The 21909-nt window shown below is 35.6% G+C and overlaps 1 protein-coding gene across 3 annotated transcripts in view; it reads right to left on the bottom strand.

Moving 5' to 3' along the window:
* MYOM1 (myomesin 1) overlaps positions 1-21909 on the bottom strand; it is a 92964-nt gene that overhangs the window by 46712 nt on the left and 24343 nt on the right. For all 3 annotated transcript variants that reach the window (XM_088131067.1, XM_088131069.1, XM_088131068.1), the window contains exons 6-10: positions 20667-20759; positions 9666-9754; positions 9472-9537; positions 7895-8059; positions 5064-5225 (exon numbers count right to left, since the gene is read on the bottom strand). In XM_088131067.1, coding sequence (XP_087987193.1) covers positions 5064-5225; positions 7895-8059; positions 9472-9537; positions 9666-9754; positions 20667-20759 — 575 coding nt within the window. The remainder of the gene's footprint in view (positions 1-5063; positions 5226-7894; positions 8060-9471; positions 9538-9665; positions 9755-20666; positions 20760-21909) is intronic.

Here is a 21909-nt window from a genome sequence, read left to right as displayed (position 1 = left end):
ATTTTTGAAAGGCCAAACTATTAAATAAATAAACTAATATTGTGCCTTTGAGTCATTGTTGACTCCTGGCAACTGCCTGGACAAATCTTGCCGTTTTCTTGGCAAGATTTCAGAAGTGGTTTGCCATTGGCTGCTTTCTAGGGCTAAGAGAGTGACTGGCCCAAGGTCACCCAGCTGGCTTTGTGCCTAAGGCAGGAGTAGAACTCATGGTCTACTGGTTTCTAGCTAGTGCCTTATTCATTACACCAAACTGGCTCTCTGAAATCAATATAGGAAGCATGATTATGTAATCTTATATTCATTTGGAACAGAGTAGTCTTTGCATATAGTTGTTTTCCACATTTATCAATAGAGTACAAAATTCTCCCCTTCCTCATCTTTCCAATTACAAATCCCCTAAATTCTAGATACTGGTGATTGCATCCAGCAAGCATACTATATTGCAATAGCACTAGGCTGAGGGAAGTTATTATAGCATCATGTCTCTCCAAGATAGAAAAGGCTTTTGGAAGTTTTTTAGTGAAAAATGAACATTTTTTCAAGTTTTGAGTGAGATTTTACAAAACATTAAAAATGATTTACCAATATAGCCTTCTTCCTATTTTTTCCTTTTTATTATATTGTTACAGTATAAATCTTGATGCATTATATTGTTTCAATACAATGATATTTGTACAGTATTAATTAAAGTTATTAACATTCTATTGTTTAAATAACTTGCAGTATTGGAAAAGAGAGAAAAAAGAAAGATATATTCTATCAATATTAGTTATAATTTTCAATATCGATATCACAAGCATAAAATTATCTGACTTTTTCATACAAAATTGATAACATTAGAAAGAAGAAACTGCTGCAGATTACCTCAAAATGTTTGTTACACAATACAGGTTTTGGTCTTAAGCTGATTGCTTAATATTGAAGTCTCTATCTATATTTATCTATCTGTCTATCTCTATCTCTATATTGTTAATAAAAGGAAGAAAAACAGGTAAGTAGATCATATTTTATAAAAATTAAAATACGAAACAATCGTTAAAAAGAAAGAAAAAGGAAAAAAAATATCTATTGGGTTTTTAACTTTCCCCCTTTTGTACATCTGCTAATTTGCTGTACTATAGACATTTAAGCCTCCTTAAAAGCCAGACTGTAAGTGATTATATTTGCCAGGCTGCGTGATGCATTGTTTGTATGGAAACCATTCTTGTTGGTTAGACTTCTGTTGTGCACATATACTGTTAGTTTTCCATTGCTGCATGTTCCCAATCAGATGTTGCTGGAATTTTAACTGTCCGACTGACTCATGTTATTTATGAAATTACAAATAACCATCTCTTGGGAATGTTCTATATTTGTGATGACATATATTTTCAATCATGTTCTACAAGAGGAGTGTTATTTTCCTAGGTTCTGCTGAACTGGCGCCATCCTGGGCTTGATCACAGCGCCAAGAATTTGAAGAGCTTCAGAGTATTACTCTCCTCAGCTGCTTTCAACAGCTGACGCTCTGATATAGAGGCACTGCATGGACCAGTGAAATGTGATCATCCAACACTTGTTCAACAGAAATTCCAGAACTTGTTAAAAGTATACACTGTCTATGTGAAATGCATTAACTGTACAAAAAACTAAAGGCAACCTGATTGAAAAAAAGTAACATGAATATCTATAGTTAACGAAGTACAAAACTAGGTATATAAATTCAGAACTAGATAAAGTGATATTCATAGGATTACAGCTCTTTATTTAAAACAAGATCTGTGATTTGCCTTCATAAGAATACATTCCATAAAAATTCTGATATTACTGATCATAGTGTGATTATTACAGTTTAGAAACCAAAGATCCCAAGCATATGTTTATGTGATAACACAAAAAAGGTGTTAGGGCTTATTTGTTTGAGAGAATCAATGTTGGGAAAAAAGCTTATGCAGATCAGGTAGTTCTTACACACACAGCTACTCTTTTTACCATTTTCAGCAAATACAGCCTTTCTAAATCATGAAGATGTTGTCGTATGTGTATGTGTCAAATTGAAAGGAAAGGAGTTTTCCCAGAATTTTGGTCTATTTACATCAGAAGTGAAGATTTGTTATTACGTTTCCTGACATTTCTATTTTTAGCAAAGGATGGTGTCAGGATGCTCCCAAGGTACCTATATGTTTTCAGCAGTGGCAGAATTTGGGAAAAGAATAGATCTGTTAGATTTCCTGCTTTCAGCATATGCAGCAGACTTTTACTCTCATACAAAATATCTGCTTTAGTTCAGAGATCAAACAGGCATGGTAAAGATCTGAAACATCTGCTTCACCTTAACCTACTTTTGATTCTTTCCAACCCAATAGAAAGTTGGGAAACAATTACACAAAATGATTTGGATTTGTGTGTCCATTTGCCTATCATCAAGATCACTCCCTGAATACTATATATAACATGAGCAATTGGTGTGAGCAGAGAAACTATCAAAATAAAGACTGAACTTGAAAATTCATTCATTCATTCATTCATTCATTCATTCATTCATTCATTCATTCATTCATTCATCAAATTTGTTTGGCCACCCATCTCACAAAAAGCGACTCTGGCTGGCGTACAACAATGTGATAAAACAACGCATATATAAAACGATCTGTATAAAAATATGAGAATCAATATTAAAATATAAATAATATAAAAACAAAATATACAAACCGTAGGCAAAGAAAGAATAAGAACAGCCACCTCAGCAATAGAGCCATCTAAGCAAGTCTCTGGTTCCCTGGGAGCCCCAGGCCTGGTGATAACCAGGTCTTGAGGGACTTCCAAAATGTCAAAAGGGATGCAGCTAATCTCACTATGGACTGGATCAAGCTGAAAGTTGGCAAAAAAATAATTTTCCCAAGGCAGCCCAATTGGAGAGGCAGTTGGGCAGAGGCTAAGAATGTGCCAACTCCTCTGTTCTTAGCCTCCTCTCTGTTTTCTCCTCTATCACATGAGCCAGAGTGGAACTTTTATTAAGGGACTGGAAGTAATTCCAAAAGCATCCTTTGCATGCTTTCCCTATTTTGTTATAGTCCTAACAAGACTACTCCTTCTCTTTTTCCTTTTAACTGCTTATTTACATTTTTTTTTAATTTTTGCCACTTTGGCAAAATAATATACAATCTATATTGGAATTGAAATGTTGTTTTACATTCAGCCAGTCAGATAACATTGCATAAGCTGATATGAGCCAGCAGCTGTTCTGAGTTTTTAAAATCTTTGTACTACTTATTTATAAATAAAATTATTTATACATAGATACTTCTATAAATAAAGCAATATAGTATGCGGTAATCTACATAAAGATCTGGGAAGGACATCCCCTGAAGCGTTAGATGCTGAGTAGACCTGTACGGAGCCTGTATTGGACTGTATTGCTAATTAATACACTGAATGACAGCTTTTGATATCTGCTGGTTTCTATTATACAGCAGTCTCACCTGCATTCCAGTTGTCCTGTTATTGTGTTGTTTCATTTTAAAACCCCTTATTTTTAAGAAAAGAAAATACATTTGTTTTGACAAGAAGTAGGGAGTTAGGCTCACGCAGTGAACAAGAAAATAAATTTGAGGTGGACAATAAAGACACATTTTAAAATAATGGTGAGCCTCATTAATAATGCCTGTTTAGGTATTATAGATTATGTATATAAAATCCTTTATTTTTTTACTCTCTATTGAGGATTCCAATTATTTTTACTTACATATTTATTAGTTAGATATGTATTCTGCCTTTTCTCTAGAAACAAAATGTGGCCTGCATAGCATTCCCATCTTTAATTTTATCCCTGTGAGTGAGGCAGGGTGGGTTGAATAAGTCACTTCAATTAGTGAGTGGGCTTCCATAACTGCGGAGGGACATGAATCTGGGCCTTTGCAATCCTAATCTAACACCTTAACCCCTACACCACATTGGCTGAATTTCTGCATTAAAAAAAGCCTAAAAGAATGGTGTACCAGAATTAAATTGGATATGACACAAGACAAAGGTAAGCAACTAGTTCCCTTCAGAAGTTTGGGACCAAGGGCTATATTGACGTGGGACTTGAGAATCAGGTTGCCCACCTTTGACATAAGAGACCTTTAACAAGATCTCCTGGCAACATTTTAATTGGTATAAGCATCTGCTGTAAGGAAAGGGTACAGCCCTGTGGTACTGGGGATATTAACTCTAGAAACACTATACAGTTCAGTATAAAACCACACCAAATGCAACTGTCAGCCAACAAGAAAAGCCCAGAATAACATGGGTATCAACTTTTTTTATTGCTTGTAACCAGTAACAATTGTGGAGCTGGTGGAGATGGGGAGGGCATTTTAAGTTTGCAGGGGGAATCTCCAAAAATCATTGCAGAACTATATTTTTACTGCTGAATGGATTGTTTTTTGTTAGGAAAAGTATGGAAATAGTAAGAAGAAAATAGCATAGATTTTAAAAAGCACTATCATTCAGATTCCTACAAAATTTCATGATTCTATCCTTAATTTATACAAGACAATTTTAGTCAGCAGGAGTGTTCTTTTCAACAAGGTAGCTCTCCTCAGAATTATCAGAAGTTCAGCTAGCATGCTATGATTCTCCTCATTTCAGTTTTGCTCTGAAATGCCCATGTGATGGGTATGATGGTGGCTCCCTTATTTTTAACATCCTTTTATTCTCTGTTCTGTTTTGATTTTTATATTTTTAAGGTATTAATTTATTGTTTTTAGCTTTGTTGTATGCTGCCCAGAGTCGCCTGTGGTGAGATGGGCGGCTATATAAATTGGTTTAAGAAATACATACATAAATAAATAAATAATGATCATGTTGCGTGTATTTTGCTCATGTATCTGGAAAAATGAATCTGGTGTTTTTGAATTTCCTGTATTAAATGATACTTTAATCATAATTGAAAATATAATTATAATTAATGATAATCAGAACTGGAAGTAATAATGGTATGGAATGTGTTTCTACTAGAGAAGAAAGAATAACACTGAAATCCCTCAGTCACTGGCACCAGCCACACCACTGTCTCTTACTTCATCATTACTGCATCTTACCTCGAACAAAAACGTAAGCACTGTATTCCTCATAATAGTCTCCCATTGTCACACGAAGGGTATAAAGGCCTTCATCTTCTTTATTAGCATGAGTTAGGGTCAATGAGGCTCTTTCTCCACTCCAATGCATCTGAACCCATTTTGATGGAGAAATCAAAACTCCTAAAAATAAAAAAGATGCCCTGAACAAAGACCACACACAAATGGAGCTGTTCAAGCTTAAACTTCCTTTACCAAGGCAACACCCAATATTTCTTTCATAATGATCCCTTTGATTCAGTTTAACTCATTTGAAGCCACCTTTTTCAAAACATTGCACAAGATTCTGTAAGTCTTTTTAGTTTTCCGTCCAACCTTCCATATATGGAAGAGCCCAGTCAATAATGTGTTTGCTTAGGAGAATGAAAGTAATCTACCATTGCATCATATATGACATTAAAAATGCACATTTACTTCATATATGAGTGTCAACTGGTTTAATAATTGTGGCTTGGCCTTAAGAAATTCATTCCACCGCCAAGTCTTCATATTGATTTCAGGGCCTTCCCAAAATGTTTCCATCCCCAAGGCAAAGAAAAGCTATCCCCAGTTTCATTCAACTTATTAAAGATGTTGTTGTTGTTTAGTCGTTAAGTCGTGTCCGACTCTTCGTGACCCCATGAACCATATTGCGCCAGGCCTTCCTGTCCTTCACTGCCTCCCTGAGTTTGCTCAGTTTCATGCTCATTGCTTCAGTGATGCTATCTAACCATCTCATCCTCTGCCGTCCTCTTCTCCTTTTGCCTTCAATCTTTCCCAGCATCAGGGTCTTCTCCAAAGAGATCTCTCTTCGCATTAGGTGACCAAAATATCTGAGCTTGAGCTTCATTATCGATCCTTCCAATGAGCAATCAGGGTTGATTTCCTTTAAGATTGACTGGTTTGACCTCCTAGCAGTCCAGGGGACTCTCAAGAGTCTTCTCCAGCACCACAGTTCAAAGGCATCAATTCTTCGGCTCTAGGACTTTTTTATGGTCCAGCTCTCACAGCCATACATTACTACTGGAAAAACCATAGCTTTGACTATGCGGATCTTTGTCGGCAAGGTGATGTCTCTGCTTTTTAATATGCTATCTAGGTTTGCCATAGCTTTCCTCCCAAGGAGCAAGCGTCTTTTAATTTCATGGCTGCAGTCTCCGTCTGCGATGATCTTGGAGCCCAAATAAATGAAGTCTGTTACTGCTTCCATTTCTACCCTTTCTATTTGCCAGGAATTGATGGGTCCAGATGCCATGATCTTAGTTTTTTTAATGTTGAGTTTCAAGCCAGCTTTTGCACTCTCCTCTTTCACCCTCATCAAGAGGCTCTTTAGTTCTTCTTCACTTTCTGCCATTAGGGTGGTATCATCCGCATATCTGAGGTTGTTGATGATTCTCCCTGCAATCTTAATTCCGGCTTGTGATTCTTCCAGCCTGGCATTTCTCATGATGTACTCTGCATATAGGTTAAATAAGCAGGGTGACAGTATACAGCCTTGTCGTACACCTTTCCCTATTTTGAACCAATCGGTTGTTCCATGACCGGTTCTGACTGTTGCTTCTTGGCCCGCATACAGATTTCTCAGGAGACAGGTAAGGTGGTCTGGTACTCCCATCTCTTTAAGAATTTGCCACAGTTTGTTGTGATCCACACAATCAAAGGCTTTTGCATAGTCAATGAAGCAGAAGTAGATATTTTTCTGGAACTCTCGTGCTTTCTCCATGATCCAGCGAATGTTGGCGATTTGATCTCTAGTTCCTCTGCCTCTTCGAAACCCAGCTTGTACATCCGGTAGTTCTCGGTTCATGTATTGCTAAAGCCTAGCTTGTAGGATTTTGAGCATAACCTTGCTAGCATGTGATATTAAAGATGATTGGCTGTTAAATCTTATTTCAGCCAGAAAAGTATCCCCAACTGCACCTATGAACACAGTGTAGCTTAAGGAGTCAGGAGACATCATAAGGAGCATATAGTTCTAACCATTCTATATCTTCAATATCTACCAATTGAGATGGTCACTATCCTACTCTGTTTAATAGTAGGGCCAATCCTCAGGCTTCAACAAGAATATAGAAGAGGCTTTCACTAACTAGCTAACATGGTATAGGTAGCTTTTTCTGTTATACAGTGCAAACAATTTATTTTAGTCTTTAATGAAGAAAAATATTTCTTAATCAGAATAATCAACAGTTTTGTAGTTTGTTGTATAGACCATGATGGCTTATAACCAAATCATAGTTAAATATTCTGGCTTATTGTAGTATGGGAACTCAGCCACAGTCTGAGAATAAAAGTAGCATTAGTACAGGTAGTTCTTGGCTTACATCCATTTGTTCAGTGACTGTTCAAAGTTAAGGCGATGCTGAAAAAATGGATGTATGACCGGTCCTTGAAGTTCCAGCTATCGCAGCAGCCCCACAATCATGTGATAGTGATCCAGGTGCTCGGTCGCTCAGCTCGTGATTACAACATTGCAGGGAGCCCTTTCCAACACAAGCAAAGTCAATGGGGAAGCTGGCAGGGAAGGCTGCAAGTTGTTCCGGTAAGTCATTCCCACTTTTTCCCCTGCCCATAGCACACATGCCCTGCGGTCATGTGATGTCCTTCACAACTGCATCACTTAACAACAGCAATCTCGGTCTCAATTGCCGTCGTAACCTGAGGACTACCGATATAGGATTTAGTCTTGCCACAGCTTACTTTCTATTGGGTGATCCACTTTTTTTCCTACAACCTCAAATTTATAGAAATATCCTAGGCAGACATCATCTAAATGAAACAAAGAACAAGTTTATCTTGCCATGCATGCTTACCATTCCTGTACCACTGGATTTCTGGGTGGAAGCGCTTAATGTCAGGGTGGATGATAACTGTGCAGCCCAGACTCATTGTTTCACCTTCTCTTCCAAAAGAAACGTCAAATGCATCCACAAAATGAATCTCAAACCTGGAAGCATAGCCATATGGACTAACACCAACTGTAAGAAGAAAAACGGTGCTCATTCCTTCATTAAAGCTGGATTATTCAACGTCAGATTCTAAACCCTGTTTTCTTCTCCTGAAAAGTTAACTTTTCAGATCCCTAATAGTGGCAGCACTTTTAAACAGACTGCATACAGATCTGGGAAACATATTGTATAAGTAAAAGTTGGTCAGTTTTCTTTACTATAAGATCAAAGTTCCCAATTAAAAACAGATGCCTCAAATTCTCATCACTATTCTTTTTATCATATTATTTAAGTGAGGCTAACTATATTTTAGTGTTCTATAATACTTTAAGTTGATTTCTTTCTTTTTTTCCTCTTTTGATCATGATTTACATGAAAAGGGATGTTATTGTCTGTGACTGGATATTACAAATCTGGGCTATATAACTATGTTCAAAAATGGGTTTGGCACTCCTTTAATTCAAACTGTGTGTATTAGTTTAAGAACAGTCCTGAAAAATTCAAAGACTGGTCCTTAAATTAGAACATTAATCAGTGAGAGATTACACTGTTGCTTTTGTGGTTGTCTTCATTCTGAAATCACCTGAACAATAAGTTTAGGGAACCAGATAACCTATGTGAAAGCAATACTGGCAAAATAGGTTCTATGCCTTCAAAAGGTTGGATTTGTTACTTTCTGCCTTGGGCATTTTTCTTTCTTTTCTGACTAAATGTCATGTCAACTCTGATTTCCATAATAACAGATGCATTTTAGAATCCTAATGACAGAAAATTATTGTTTTCCTGTGTCAGTCTTTGTTTTGTTCACCGAATAGCAAAGTAATTCTTACGAAGGGCAGTTAAAGTCACTGGCAATCTAATGAAAACTAGATAAGCAGTGAATTCAGCAGGGCTGCCAGATCTGGGCTGCAAAAAAGATGGATATTAGAGGTTTTTGTACCTCTTTCCTACCACCAAGTGGTCAACTGGAATTTGCAGCCCATATTTGATAGCTCCAAGGATTAGACTTAAAATGGGGGTTCTCAAACTTTGTGATGCTGTGATCCCTTAAAATAATGACTTAATTGTAGAACATGGATGACAGAAAAAAGTAAGGTTATAATTGCATAGTATCAGCATGAAGTGGCTTTTTGCCAGATACTTTATCATACATTTATGCTTAAAATAAAGCACTTAGAATTTTAAAATAAAATTCTACCTGATACATTATCAAAAGCAATAGATAGAAATAATATTCTCCCCTTCCAAATTGCATTTGATATTGTAGTGTAAGATAAAGCATTAGAAAATATTATACTTACTACTTTCAAAAGAAAAGAGTGTATTTCTTCTGCCAATAATCTCAAAAGGCTATATACTACATTAAAAAATTACACTAACATATCACATTTTTTAATGACCTACTATGAGTTTCCTCGCATTGAAGTTTATCAACAACTTACAGCTTAGGGGTAGTGTGACAGCTCCAGCATGGAAAAAACTTTCATCAAACTCTCCTTTCTTATATCCTATAGTAAAAAACAAAACAAAAAACAAGTTTTCTACTAAGTGGTCATCTGTCTGAAGGCCACAAGACAAAACGTTTAGCAAGCAGTGCAAAGAAAATGCTAAAGAATGAGTCTTTGGACAAACCTACTTTTTACTACTACAGAAGCATAAGCCGAAAGTTCTCCTTTGACATTCATGGCAGAAGCACGATATTGAGCAGTGTCTTCAAAATCACATCTGTGAAGAACGAAGGATTTAGGAATAATGTCAGTGTTACCAAAAGGAATGATGCTGTTATATTTTGCAGTATTTTAAAAATAGATACTCTGGTCCCTTCCACACATGATGGCTGTGCCAATTTTAAATTGTTATCATTTTTGCATGTCCCCATGATACATGAGTCTTCCAGTGTGCTTTGTACTGGGCTTTGTGGCTTCAGAAGTTAATTGGTCAACTCCTGCTCCAAAGGAAATGCTGTGAAGACAGAAGACAGCGTTTCTTCATTAAAGCTGAGTGGGCAGTTTCCTATTAGCAGGAATGCCTGCCTCGTTCTGCCTTTTGGTGCCTGTGGCTTCTTCTCTTCTCCTGAAATGAAGTTGCCATGATTACATGGAACCATCCTGCATTACTCTACGGTCCCTACTAAGGGCTACTTTGCCATACCCCTACATAGTGACCCATTGTTTTTCATTTAATTTTTTCCTTGCCATGAAAAGCAAAAACAGTGAGGGAAGGAAAACAAAAGGGTGAGGCACACTAGCTACCATTTTAAGCATCTCCCGCTGGCCACCCAGAAGGAGCACTGGCTGGCTGAAGGAAAGGAAAGGAAAGCACTGGCTGGCTGAAGAATGCTCATGGCATGATAAACAGCAAAGCCAGTACCTGTGTGGAAGGGGCCTTTCTCCCATCTTAGTTAGCAAAATGTTGCTCAAATTTGTTTATCATGTTCTCTGGCCTCCAAGATTGCTCATTCAACTAAATGAAAATGTTAGCATAAGAGAAAAAGGTTATATTGCATGGTAGAATTCAGAATGGTGAGTATGAGTAAGCTTCATGATGATTTTAAAAGCAGATGTGGTATAGCACAGGCAATTTCTTTTAAAATAAAAGGAGCTTGAATTTACCCCATTGTCTAATATCATTGGGATATAAATATTTTACCTTCATTGCATTATTTTCTATGATCTATCTAAGATATTAATACTAGTAGCTAATTTGACTGTTCACTTTCACTTAGTGTTACACTATATATGAATATTTCCCTACTTCCTACATCTCAACAGCATTCTTATTCTTAACACATGCAAGGAAATACCTTTTATTCCACCAAACTTACCCATATTTTACCAATATAATGTTCTATCACTAGACAATAATTTAGTTTCTCTGCTGAATTCAATTCTTGCACAAAGTATTTTCAAAACTCTGTTTAGTAAAGGACAGATGTCAGACAGAATCTTTTGAATGAATGGGGAGCAGGATGGGAATAGGAATACAGCAATGTAGTTAGAGAGATGGGAAAAAGGAAAATATTACACATTATTGAGGGATTCAGCAAAAAGGAGAAATGAGAAAAGCGACTGTTAAAGGATTTGGGTTTGGGGTTTTTTGGTTCGTTTGTTTGGGGGGTTTTTTTTAGTTCTTTCAGCCTTACCTTTGGTTCTCAATATTTCCTCTTGGGAACAAATTTCTCCACAAAAGCAGTTTCTTGTGGACCCCTTTTTCTTCATGGAACAATTTGACTCAATTTATACAACAGGATTGTCTTTTGCCAATGAAGAAATAGGATAATGTGCTGCATAGCACCAAGATCTTATGTCCTATGTAGTTACACTGTAATCTTAATTCTTAATGATATTTTGATTGTATTAGGACCTTAAACCTGATTAGCTACATTTAGGAGGTCAGCCTAAGCATGGTCATAAGATTAAGGTAGAGTTCATGGAAGATGAATGTTAATTCACTTCAGCTGGTATTTTGTACCTCACTTGAGATGATGTGTAAGAAGTGAGGCTTTATGACAGGCACTGTGGTTTTCTCACACTCTATGGGCAAAGAAAGGAGCCAAAGTGCCAATCATAAGAGTAGCTTGAATTCCAAGTCAGGATAGTATCAGCCCAACCATTAGGCAGAATAACATGACTATCCCAGAGGCAATTTTTAGGCATCATGAAAAGGCAGCAAACTGTCAATCATTTAATTTGTCCATAATCTATTTTTATTGCTAGATATTAGGTGAAGGGATTGTGGTATTTTTTGTTTCATCTGCCAAAATAATTTGTCTGAATGCTGATTTTATCCAACATGCTACTCCTGCATCACAAGCAGCAAAAATATCTTATGCCAGACTGCCACATGCAAGTGGAAAGTGCTTCCACTCACACATTGAATGAGGGGTGTTGTCATAATTATTTATTACTTTCCATCTTCCATGACTTTTAGCCCTTCTACTAAGTAGCACATCATTCTGGGAGGGTCTCCTGGATTTCTGTAATTGAGAGAAGCTGCAGTACTTTAGGTTCAAGTTAATACTTGTGGAAATGCACAAATAATTCAGAAGATGCCACAATGTTAAATTTCATTTTGTATACATTAGCTTATTAAAAATGATCCCACGATGGCCATTTTTTTTAGGAAAGCCTAGTCAAAGCAGTTTGTACTGCACAATTTTTATGAAAGGTAAAATCTTCATCTTTCCACCAAAAGAAAAAAGTCGTGGACAATGAATTCCAGATGTACACAGAGTTACATTAGCAGAATAAATAGAGTTTGAATGAAAAAAAAAAAAGAATCATACAAAGCCCTAAGGCTTTGATGAAAGAACTACAGGTAGTCCTTGACGTACAACCACAATTGGACCAGAACTTCCATCGTTAAATGATGTGGTTGTTGAATGACCAATTTCATGACCTTTTTTGCCATGGCCGTTAAATGAATCACAAGGTTGTTAAGTGAATCTGCCTTTCCCCATTGATTTTGCTTGTCAGTAGCCCGCTGGAAAGGTTACAAATAGTGATCACGTGACTCTGGGAGTACATGCCAGTTGCCAAGTGCCCAAATTTTCATCACATGACTGAGGAGTGCTGCGACAATCGTAAGTGCAAGGACCAGTCGTAAGTCACTTTTTTCAGTGCTGTCATAACTTCAAATGGTTGTTAAACGAATGGTCGTATGTCGAGGACTACCGGTATTTGGTTCTAAGCATGTAAACAGAGGCATGTTTGGTAGGTCAATGTTTCTGTCAAAGTCATCTTTACCCTCACTGTTAGTATCTATTAAGTGCTTAAAACTATATTCTAGATAGTAGAATAACTAGAATTAGAAAATTATTTTCTAATGGCTTTCAGAGTAGGATTAGAATCCATCATGAAGATGACAGCAAAAAGAAAAGTAATTTAATAGACTTCTATAATGCTATTATAGAAATTGCTGGTAGATCCTGGAGATGGGTTTTCAAAGCATTATTTTATTTTATTGCTTGAATATATCCTAGTGTTATGTGTTGGTATTTAAGTCAACAATTTAGATATAAAAAGGGGATCTAGATGTCATATGCTAACACAATTATCTGGCAAACAGTTGACCTGCAAATAAATTGTTTCAGCTAAAACAATACCTCAGCAAGGAAATATTAGTTCTTAACGGTCCTTGACCACATTTCTTACAGTAGCACTGTGCAGGAGCTGATGGAACATTATGGATCAATCAAAACCTGACATTTGTCCATAAAGTTATACCCTACTGAAAATCTATATTGTGATATATCTGTACATTACTTGGGGGACCAAAAATATTTTGCTACTGAGTGTTGAGTTATGGGCTAGTTTAAAAAACAACAAGATCAGCACAAAACCTAAAATAGATACAATTCAAAGTCAATTTGTTTTAAAATGCAAATAAAGAAACAAATAAAGATTTGTTTCTTTATAAAAAGAAATAAAGAAGCGCTTGCAAGAGGGAGGTAGTGTGCTTAACATCCTGTCCAAATATTTGATTATTCCTTGTGCAAGAAGGTAAACATTCTGAACAACCCCTGCACTGCAAGATGTAGTAACCTGATTCTTCTTAACCAACCAGTCATATAGGATATCAATATTTGAATATAAAACTGGGCAGGATGCTGGCCTTGTATTGGAATAGAAGTGTTGGTGTAAGGTCTTCCTTAGAATAGTCAAACACTAAATTTAAAAAATAATATGAAAAGGTAGCATTATTATGCAGGAAAATAATTGCACCTTCTAAGTTTTGTGAAGAAAAGGATAATGTCTCAGAAGTAAATTACTTTGCCATGTTTTATTCAAACACAAATAAATAAAACTCCAAATCATGCTTGCATCAAAACCAAAAACACTAATGTTACGTTAATGCACTCTTGTTACTAAAATCTAGCACACTGAAAAATGAATTAAATTTGGCAAACCAATGGCTTACTTTAAGTAAAAAATTTAGAATATATAGATCTAGAGTTTTACATATCTTATTTAATTGATGGCAATATTATGTTAACAGTTTTGCTAAAATTCATGTTATTTATTTCTTTATTTATTATAATTTTTCCTCAAAATGAGACAATTGCTGCAAGATAACACAATTCTTCTTTATCACTTCTATTGCAGTTTGGAATGTTCTGGGGAAATGAAGTAAGATTATCACAGGCTTACTCTATAGATTCTATGACAACTTGATTTCATCTTTTTCAGAGTCTATGCTAATTTATTCACCCAATATCCCAATTCTAAAAGCTCACAATTTTATGTTCTGCTCTTGCTTCTTCTACTTAAGTCCTAAGCAATGCTGCTGCTGTAGGGGATCCAAGAAGAACTGAGTGGGAGCACTCTGGAGGGCAGGCTTTTCGGAAAAATCTTTCAGCTCTATGAGGTGTCCCAGTATATGAGTAAAACTCTACACAGTAACAGAATCAATATGCATAATATTGCGCAGAGATCAGTAAGAGCAGCCTGGAGCAATTCCTTGTTGTTTATGGAAATGTTTTCTAGTCCATCTTTCTTTTAATTCTGCTTCTTTCCCACCTCGACACTCCACTACAATGTACCTCTTTTGTGATACTTCTTAAGGCACTAAGATATATCCACCACATTACCTGGGAACAGGATGTTGTAACAATGGTGCATATCTAAGCTACTTCTAACAAAACACTGCATATCCAGGAATACTCTCTGTATTCCCGTTTTCCACATCAAATTGAAAATGTGTCCCCATTATAAGGCACACATATGCAAGGCATTTCTTTGTATGAATAAATTACGAATTGAATATAAGTTTGTTGTCCTTCCACATACTAGTAATTTTCTCTTTCCTTTCCAGGCTTTCTTAATTTTATCTGATGTCCACCAAAAACCTGCTCATAACTTTAGCAGCTCCTCTCCTTAAATATTATACTGACGTGGGCTTTGTTAGAATTGGAAACATTTTTTTATGTTACTTCAAAATTAGGGCTTGATGCAAAGTATTGCCATAATATTACTAGAATAAGAATATTAGGCGTGCACTAACACTTTTAATTTTATGTGATAGACAACATGGCTTTTTCACAAGCTGAATCTAGTTAGACCTGCCAAAAAGCAAAAGGAAATTAATATAATGAAACAGTAAACATGAAGAAGATCTGCAATAAACTATGTGAAGCTGGTGCATAATCTCTTTTTCTGGTAGAAGGCTGGAAAAAGACAATTATTTGCTAGCCTTTTATCTCAAAATCATTAATTTCCTAGCCTCATTATCTCAAAATCTTTTCTTTACATCTCTGTGGAGTGTTTCAGAGAGAGCATGCAACCAGAATTTGGCATTACTAGGGTAAGTCTAAAAGCACCTTTAAACTTATGAGCTTCTTCACCTTTTTTTTTTTTTTGCTCCTGGAATTATTTTCAGCAATTTCCTTTTCTGGTAAACCATATTTTGCCATTACATTCAACCAGCAAACATCTACTTATTTATTCATAGTTCAATAAGCAGTAACATTGTTTCAATTTGTAATATAACTGAAAACATTAATATAATAACAGAAGAAAGAAATCAACGGCTATCAAAATATTAAAAGTAGCTTTAAAATAGAGTCAGCTAAAAAGCAGATTAAAATTATTTGCTGAATGCCTTTCTTTAAAAACTTTTTCACCAGTTTCTATAAATTAATATGCACCAGGGAAGGGTACTCCAGAATGTAGGTGCCGCACTGAAAATATCATCAACCTAAATCCAAATTAATTGTATCTCTGGAGGGACTAGAAATTACACAAAAGCCTCTGAACATAATTGCTATAGGACGGGAAGCTCATACAGTAGTAGGAGATGCTCCTTTAAATATCCTACTTCTAAATAATTCAGGGTTTTAAATATCATCACCAGTACTTTGAATTTTACCTAAAAACAAACCAGTAGACAGCGCCGCTGTTTCAACATTCTAGACCAACAATAGTTTCTGAACACTTTTCAAAGGCAAACCTATAAAGAGCACGTTGTAGTCTTCCAAACATGATGTTGCTAAAACAAGTGTCACCTTGGCTAAATCTGCATCATGTCAGGAATCAGCATAATTAGCCCATCAGCCTCAGTTGGGCACAGGCATTTCTGGCAGTTAACTAACCAAGATCAAATCCAGATCCAGAAGAACCCTAATATAAAATTACGTTTTCAAGAAGAGATCGAACCTCAATTTCAGATCCAGCTCTACTGTGCACCTCTCATTTGTCTGGAATCAATTTCAGCCCACATTCAGTCTACTACCATCTCCAACCAACGATTCAAGTTTGCCTTCCCAAAATGAAATAGAGCAATAGATATTGCTCTAATTGCCTATTTATGACATCAGAGCCTGCATGAGATCTTCCAGTTTTCTCATAGAGTCGTTACACAGAATGAGGAACAAAATGGCCAAGGTGTCTCTCAGCACTATTTTATGAAACCAGCCACACAAGAGACAACAGAAAACTACTTAGATTGATTTGCCTCCTGAGACAGATTTCTGATGATGTGAAATGCCAATTACCTAAAGAGAACAGATTAATTATGTCTATTCATTACAGTAACACTATACTAAATTCTGCCACCATGTCATCTGTTTCTTAACTATGAGTATATAAACCAACTTCCTTCTACCTTCCTTCCTTCCTTCCTTCCTTCCTTCCTTCCTTCCTTCCTTCCTTCCTTCCTTCCTTCCTTCCTTCCTTCCTTCCTTCCTTCCTTCCTTAATTTTATTGGCTGCCAAACTCCAGTGGACTGTAGCTAGTTAAATAGCTATGGCTTTAAAATACCTTGGACAGGGTTATCCTTTTTATGAAGGCCATGATTACGCCTGACAAGGAGATTTCAGTGTGGACACTGATATTTCCAAAAGAACCAGCCTGGTGTATTCTAACATCACATTTAAGACCCAGTTTAGTCTGTGGTTAAGGCATCAGGCTAGAAACCGGGAGGCTGTGAATTCTAGTCCCGGCTTAGACATGAAAGCCAGCTGGGCAATTTTGGGCCAGTCACTCTCTCTCAGCCCAACTCACATCAGAGGGTGGTTGCTGTGGGGAAAATAGGAGGAGGAAGGAGTATTAGGTATGTTCACTGCCTTGATTATTTATAAAAATAATAAAGATGCGATAAAAAAAATCTTTTTTTTTTTTAAAGCACCTTGACAAGGTAGAGAGGCTGTTGTGCACCAGGGCAGATGGTTTATCATTGGATCCTGTTCTGAAAACACATCTTTAGAAACACATCTTTAGAACCTGGTGAAGGCTAGATGAAGCAACTGGCTGGGACAGAGAAATTTGAATAGATAGCCACCAGCCCACCTTCATATTTCCAAAGTCAGGCCAATTACTGAACAGAGAAATTTGATGGACAAATTCAAACAGATTCATCTTCCTATATTACCTGCATTGATATGGCAATGTTACATTGATGAGATAATCAAATCCTGGATTACATGTTTCTCTCATTGACTACTTGGCATTTAGCAACAAATCTTTCAAGCTTTGGGATAGGGACATAAATTACATGGATACTGCATGCTGGATGGGCAAGTGACAAATATATATCCAGATAAATTTCCTCTACAATGGCAGTATCATTTTTCTCTAGCTTCTTCTACTTATAGCTATTTTTCAGCCTTTAATTATGACTCTCTCCATCCTTCAAGGAATGTTTTCCCACTTCAAAATAACTATTCCAATAAATCCAAACCCTCATAATACCGAAATTGACTCAATCTTCTTATCTCTCCAAGTTTTTTGGCCTTAATCTTAGCAAGTTTTCTGGTTTGAGATTAACAATATACTACTGCTACTGTGACTCTTAGGAAAATACAATTTCTGCTGGACTTTTTGGCTTGCATAAATTGCTTTTTTGTTGTAACTGTACTTAGATCAAGAGGCCATATTGTGCAATTGCCCTCTTTTACAGCAGTTTGCATTTGCCTATGAAACTAAGAAAGTAAGGAGAATCAAATGTTCGTGGATAACAGTAGTTTGTTGATACAGAACAAACTATAGTTTGTCAGTTCACATATAATGGCAGACAATAGCCTGTTCAGGCATTCAATCTTCTCATGAAATTAACATCACATAAGAAAGAATGGATGGTTCCCATGCTAAATTCTATCATTCTCCATTCACTGGGAGATGAATATCTGCACTGGCAAGCAGGGCCGGCTGTAAGCTAAAGCCAGTAGGCACCAGCCCAGGGGTGCCAAATTTTAGGGGTGCCAAAATTGAAAAGGCTTCCAAAAAACATAATAAAAAAAACTAAAAGCAGTAACAGTGTATTCCACGAGGCAGTGCACCTGCTCATATGTTAAATATAATTTTGCAGTATAAATAGGGTGAAAATGTCCAAGAAAAGAAAAAAAATTGTCTGGGTCTAAAAATCATAAGTGTAAAGCTCAAAAATTGGAAGAAAAAAGAAACAAAATGGCACATTTTTGAAATTCCTAACAAAATCAGAAGATGAGCCAAACCATAGGGGGTGCCAGAATATGACTTTGCCTAGGACGTCAAAATGTCTACAGCCAGCTCTGTGGGCAAGGCTAATATAGTAACTGCTGAAAATCAGGAAATAACTAATTACTCTTAGTTTGCAAGGTGTAGAATAAAAAGAAGGGGAGGAAGGAAAATAAGAGACTACATGAGGCTCCTTCCAGATTCATTCTTACAGCCTGAAACCATGAAAAGTGTTACTTGTACACCAAATCACCATATATGTATACATTTATTTCCTAGAAGGAGCGATAACTTCAAATAGATTATTTCTCCTTTTAGGAAATAAATATAGATTCATAGGTTATATGGATTATCCTTCTACATTATGCTGTTCGCTCCACCAGTGATATAAACATTTTCAGTTGTAATATTATTTAACCACAGCAACTTTAAGATAGTTGATTTAAAGCTTTTCCATATCAAAATAACTTATTTTCCACATACTTTTAATTTTCTGGAGCCCTGGAAAGGAGAAATATAGGGGAAAGACAACAAGATCTCTGAAAATCCAGTGAAAAAAAATGTTTCACATAATTTAAAGATCAAAATTGATGCTTTCACTACTTATTTTAACAGTAATATAATAGTTTGTATCAGCATTTGAGAACTGGACACATGCAAAAAATGTAAAATCAAAGAACTCAGTATTACTATTAATCAAGAGGCATTTCCTACTCTAAAAGCTATTTAAGAATATGAGTATTGTATAATATAATCTATTACTCCTACTACCAAAAAAAATGATACTAAGCAGAAAACTGTTATCTGAAACATAAATAGAACACAAACCCTGTTTGGATATATTTTATATTTTTCACCATTAGATTTGAAAGTTAATTTTACTAACTTTCTACCTTGTTGGCATACTTAGTTTAGTCAGTAAAAAAAGATTATATAAATATGTTTGATTTAATTATTATATTTTATTCTATATAAGTCAAATCAGCAAACTAAGACTGAGGTTCTTTTTCTTTTTTAAAATAATTTAATTTAGACTAATTTCTAAATAAAGGTACATTAAATTGGTTTTAAGACTGTCTGCCATAGTTTCCTATAACATAAACTGTCCAGTTGCCAAGACTGAAGAAAAGAAAACTTATTAGCTTCTCATTACTACACCATTCTCCTTGTGGGAAAAGTTTCATGTTAACATATGATTTTTTAAAAAAATCAGTTACATGCCGTATAATAAAATAATCACATGATCTCTTTTAATGAACTCAAAGCATGTAGATATTGGTAGCTTTGATAAATTGTTATTGTCCCAGCAGGCCAAGATAGCTTTCAATCATCCAGATCTTCCTCCCATATTTTCCAGGGTTACACATCCCATAAACATATACACGTTTTGTTCTTCTAGCAACAGCATCCCAGAATATGAAGCTTGAGCAGGGCCGGCAGGTTTCCTTGTGCACCCTGCAGTCATGGGAAATTAACATTTGTGAAGGCCCCAACATCAACAGGACCTCTTGCTTGTTAACCATGATTTTTTGTACTTACTTCAATAAGAAATTACAGAATTCTACTTAAATCAAGATGGAGCCATTAAAGACAGATGGTCTAATGTGGAAAGATATAAGAAATATTTTGGTGGTGTTGAAGACACAAATTATATTGTCAGCTTTAAGGGTTCCTTATAAGGATGAGATTTTTAAAAACAGACCTTTATTTTAACTATGAATTAAAAAAAAAATCCAATCACACAGACATCTTATGTCTCTCTTTAATAGTCAGATTCCATTAAAGATTAAGGGCATTACCAGGCATTAGAACATTAATCTAGGACATTAGGAATTACTTAAACTTTCTTATATGCCTAGAATTCCATAAATTATATATGTATATGCCCAACATATGTACTCACTGTATTAATTATGCTAGATAAGAAATCTTGATACTAGTAGAAATGTATCAAGAAGGTCATACAAAACATCAAATCCAGTTCCAGGACTTTTACAAGGAGTTTCAGTACATAAATAACTTTTCATGAGATGGGTCAGTCCCCAATAAAATAAAAATCAGTAGAGTTTATATTTCAACAGATTCATCCACTATGATGACATTGCTAGCATCATCTTCAAAAGGCATATCCACATACTACTGGAAATTATCATATAATTCTAAAGAAAAAAGAAAAAAATTACATAAACCATATGCTACTCCCTTACTTGTTAATGTCCAGAGAGTGCATCCCATAACGATTTTCAATTGCGTACTTGCCAGGATGAGTATGGATATTGATGGGAACATTGTTTTTATACCTATGAAATAAAAAATGTATTTATAATAAACACATAAAACATAAAGAAATGAAAAAAGATGTAAATTTCATAAATATAGTCTCAGAGATTCAGGAAAAACTGGAGAATGAGACTAAATTCAACTACCTGTTCACACGTATACAACTGATTGGTAGTATTTAAATATCTAATTGGGATACTTCGGTGAAGGAAAAAAAGAGCACATAAAGTGCATGTGTAAAACACTTTTACACAGATGATCTCTCACCTAGTTAAAGATGTACTTTTGTTGGAGAAGAAAAATAATAGTTGGACTGAAATGTAGATATACTTAGAGCAGAACCACTAAAAATAAATTGGACACGAATTTACTCTGATGCTGTATAGATTCAACCTAATTAATGTAGCAAAAGTTTTAAGTAGTAATATATTGATCTAAGACATCAATTCCATAACATTTTGAGGATACAGGTTTTTCTTGTTTGTTCAATGAATAAACCGAATAAACCAATGGCTGGGGATAACATCAAGTGAGAACAGAAATCACATAATGTTATTTTTGGCCCCTTTTGACATATAAATGCATATTCATTTGTAAATATGTATGAAGAGGAACACGTAATAATACTAAAGTAGCCACTGCAAACTTTAGTAAGACTACTGAGATATTCTTTGCCTTTGAAAAGCATTTGAGGAAAAAATATCCAGAAGATGGCAGCAAATATTTTTATCAGCATGGAACATGAAGCATTTGCTGGTACTAATATTTAGCTTTAAAACCTTAATTGGCTAGTACCCAAGGTACCTTACTAGCCAACCTTTTATTCTCTTTTATAAAACTCATTCATAAAATCAGATTTTGGTTTGTGTTTCTGTATCATTTGGAATGCTTTATGGCAATGCTTTGAAATGCTTTGTATGTTATACAACAAAGGTCAGCTCAATACTAGCACCTAAGCTGTAAACATCTTTCCAAAGGAGGATTTGTATGGCTTTCTTACTTATAATTCCTTTATTTATGTTTATTTATATTTCTTCTTCTTCTTCTTCTTTTTTTAGGAAGTTAATTGCTGAACACAGCTATTAATTCTGTGCTGTAATAGTGCTGCTCTCTGTATAATCCTCCCCAAAGCAGTTATTGAAGGGAGATACTGGAACATCCATCCTGAAT

This window comes from Python bivittatus, unplaced genomic scaffold, assembly GCF_059951505.1.
Source record: "Python bivittatus isolate LINGU-HERP-01145 unplaced genomic scaffold, Pbiv_v1 ctg000840_np1212, whole genome shotgun sequence".
NCBI classification, from domain to species: domain Eukaryota; kingdom Metazoa; phylum Chordata; class Lepidosauria; order Squamata; family Pythonidae; genus Python; species Python bivittatus.
The sequence above is the reverse complement of the archived record's forward strand: the minus strand, read 5'-3'. Positions and strand labels throughout refer to the sequence as shown.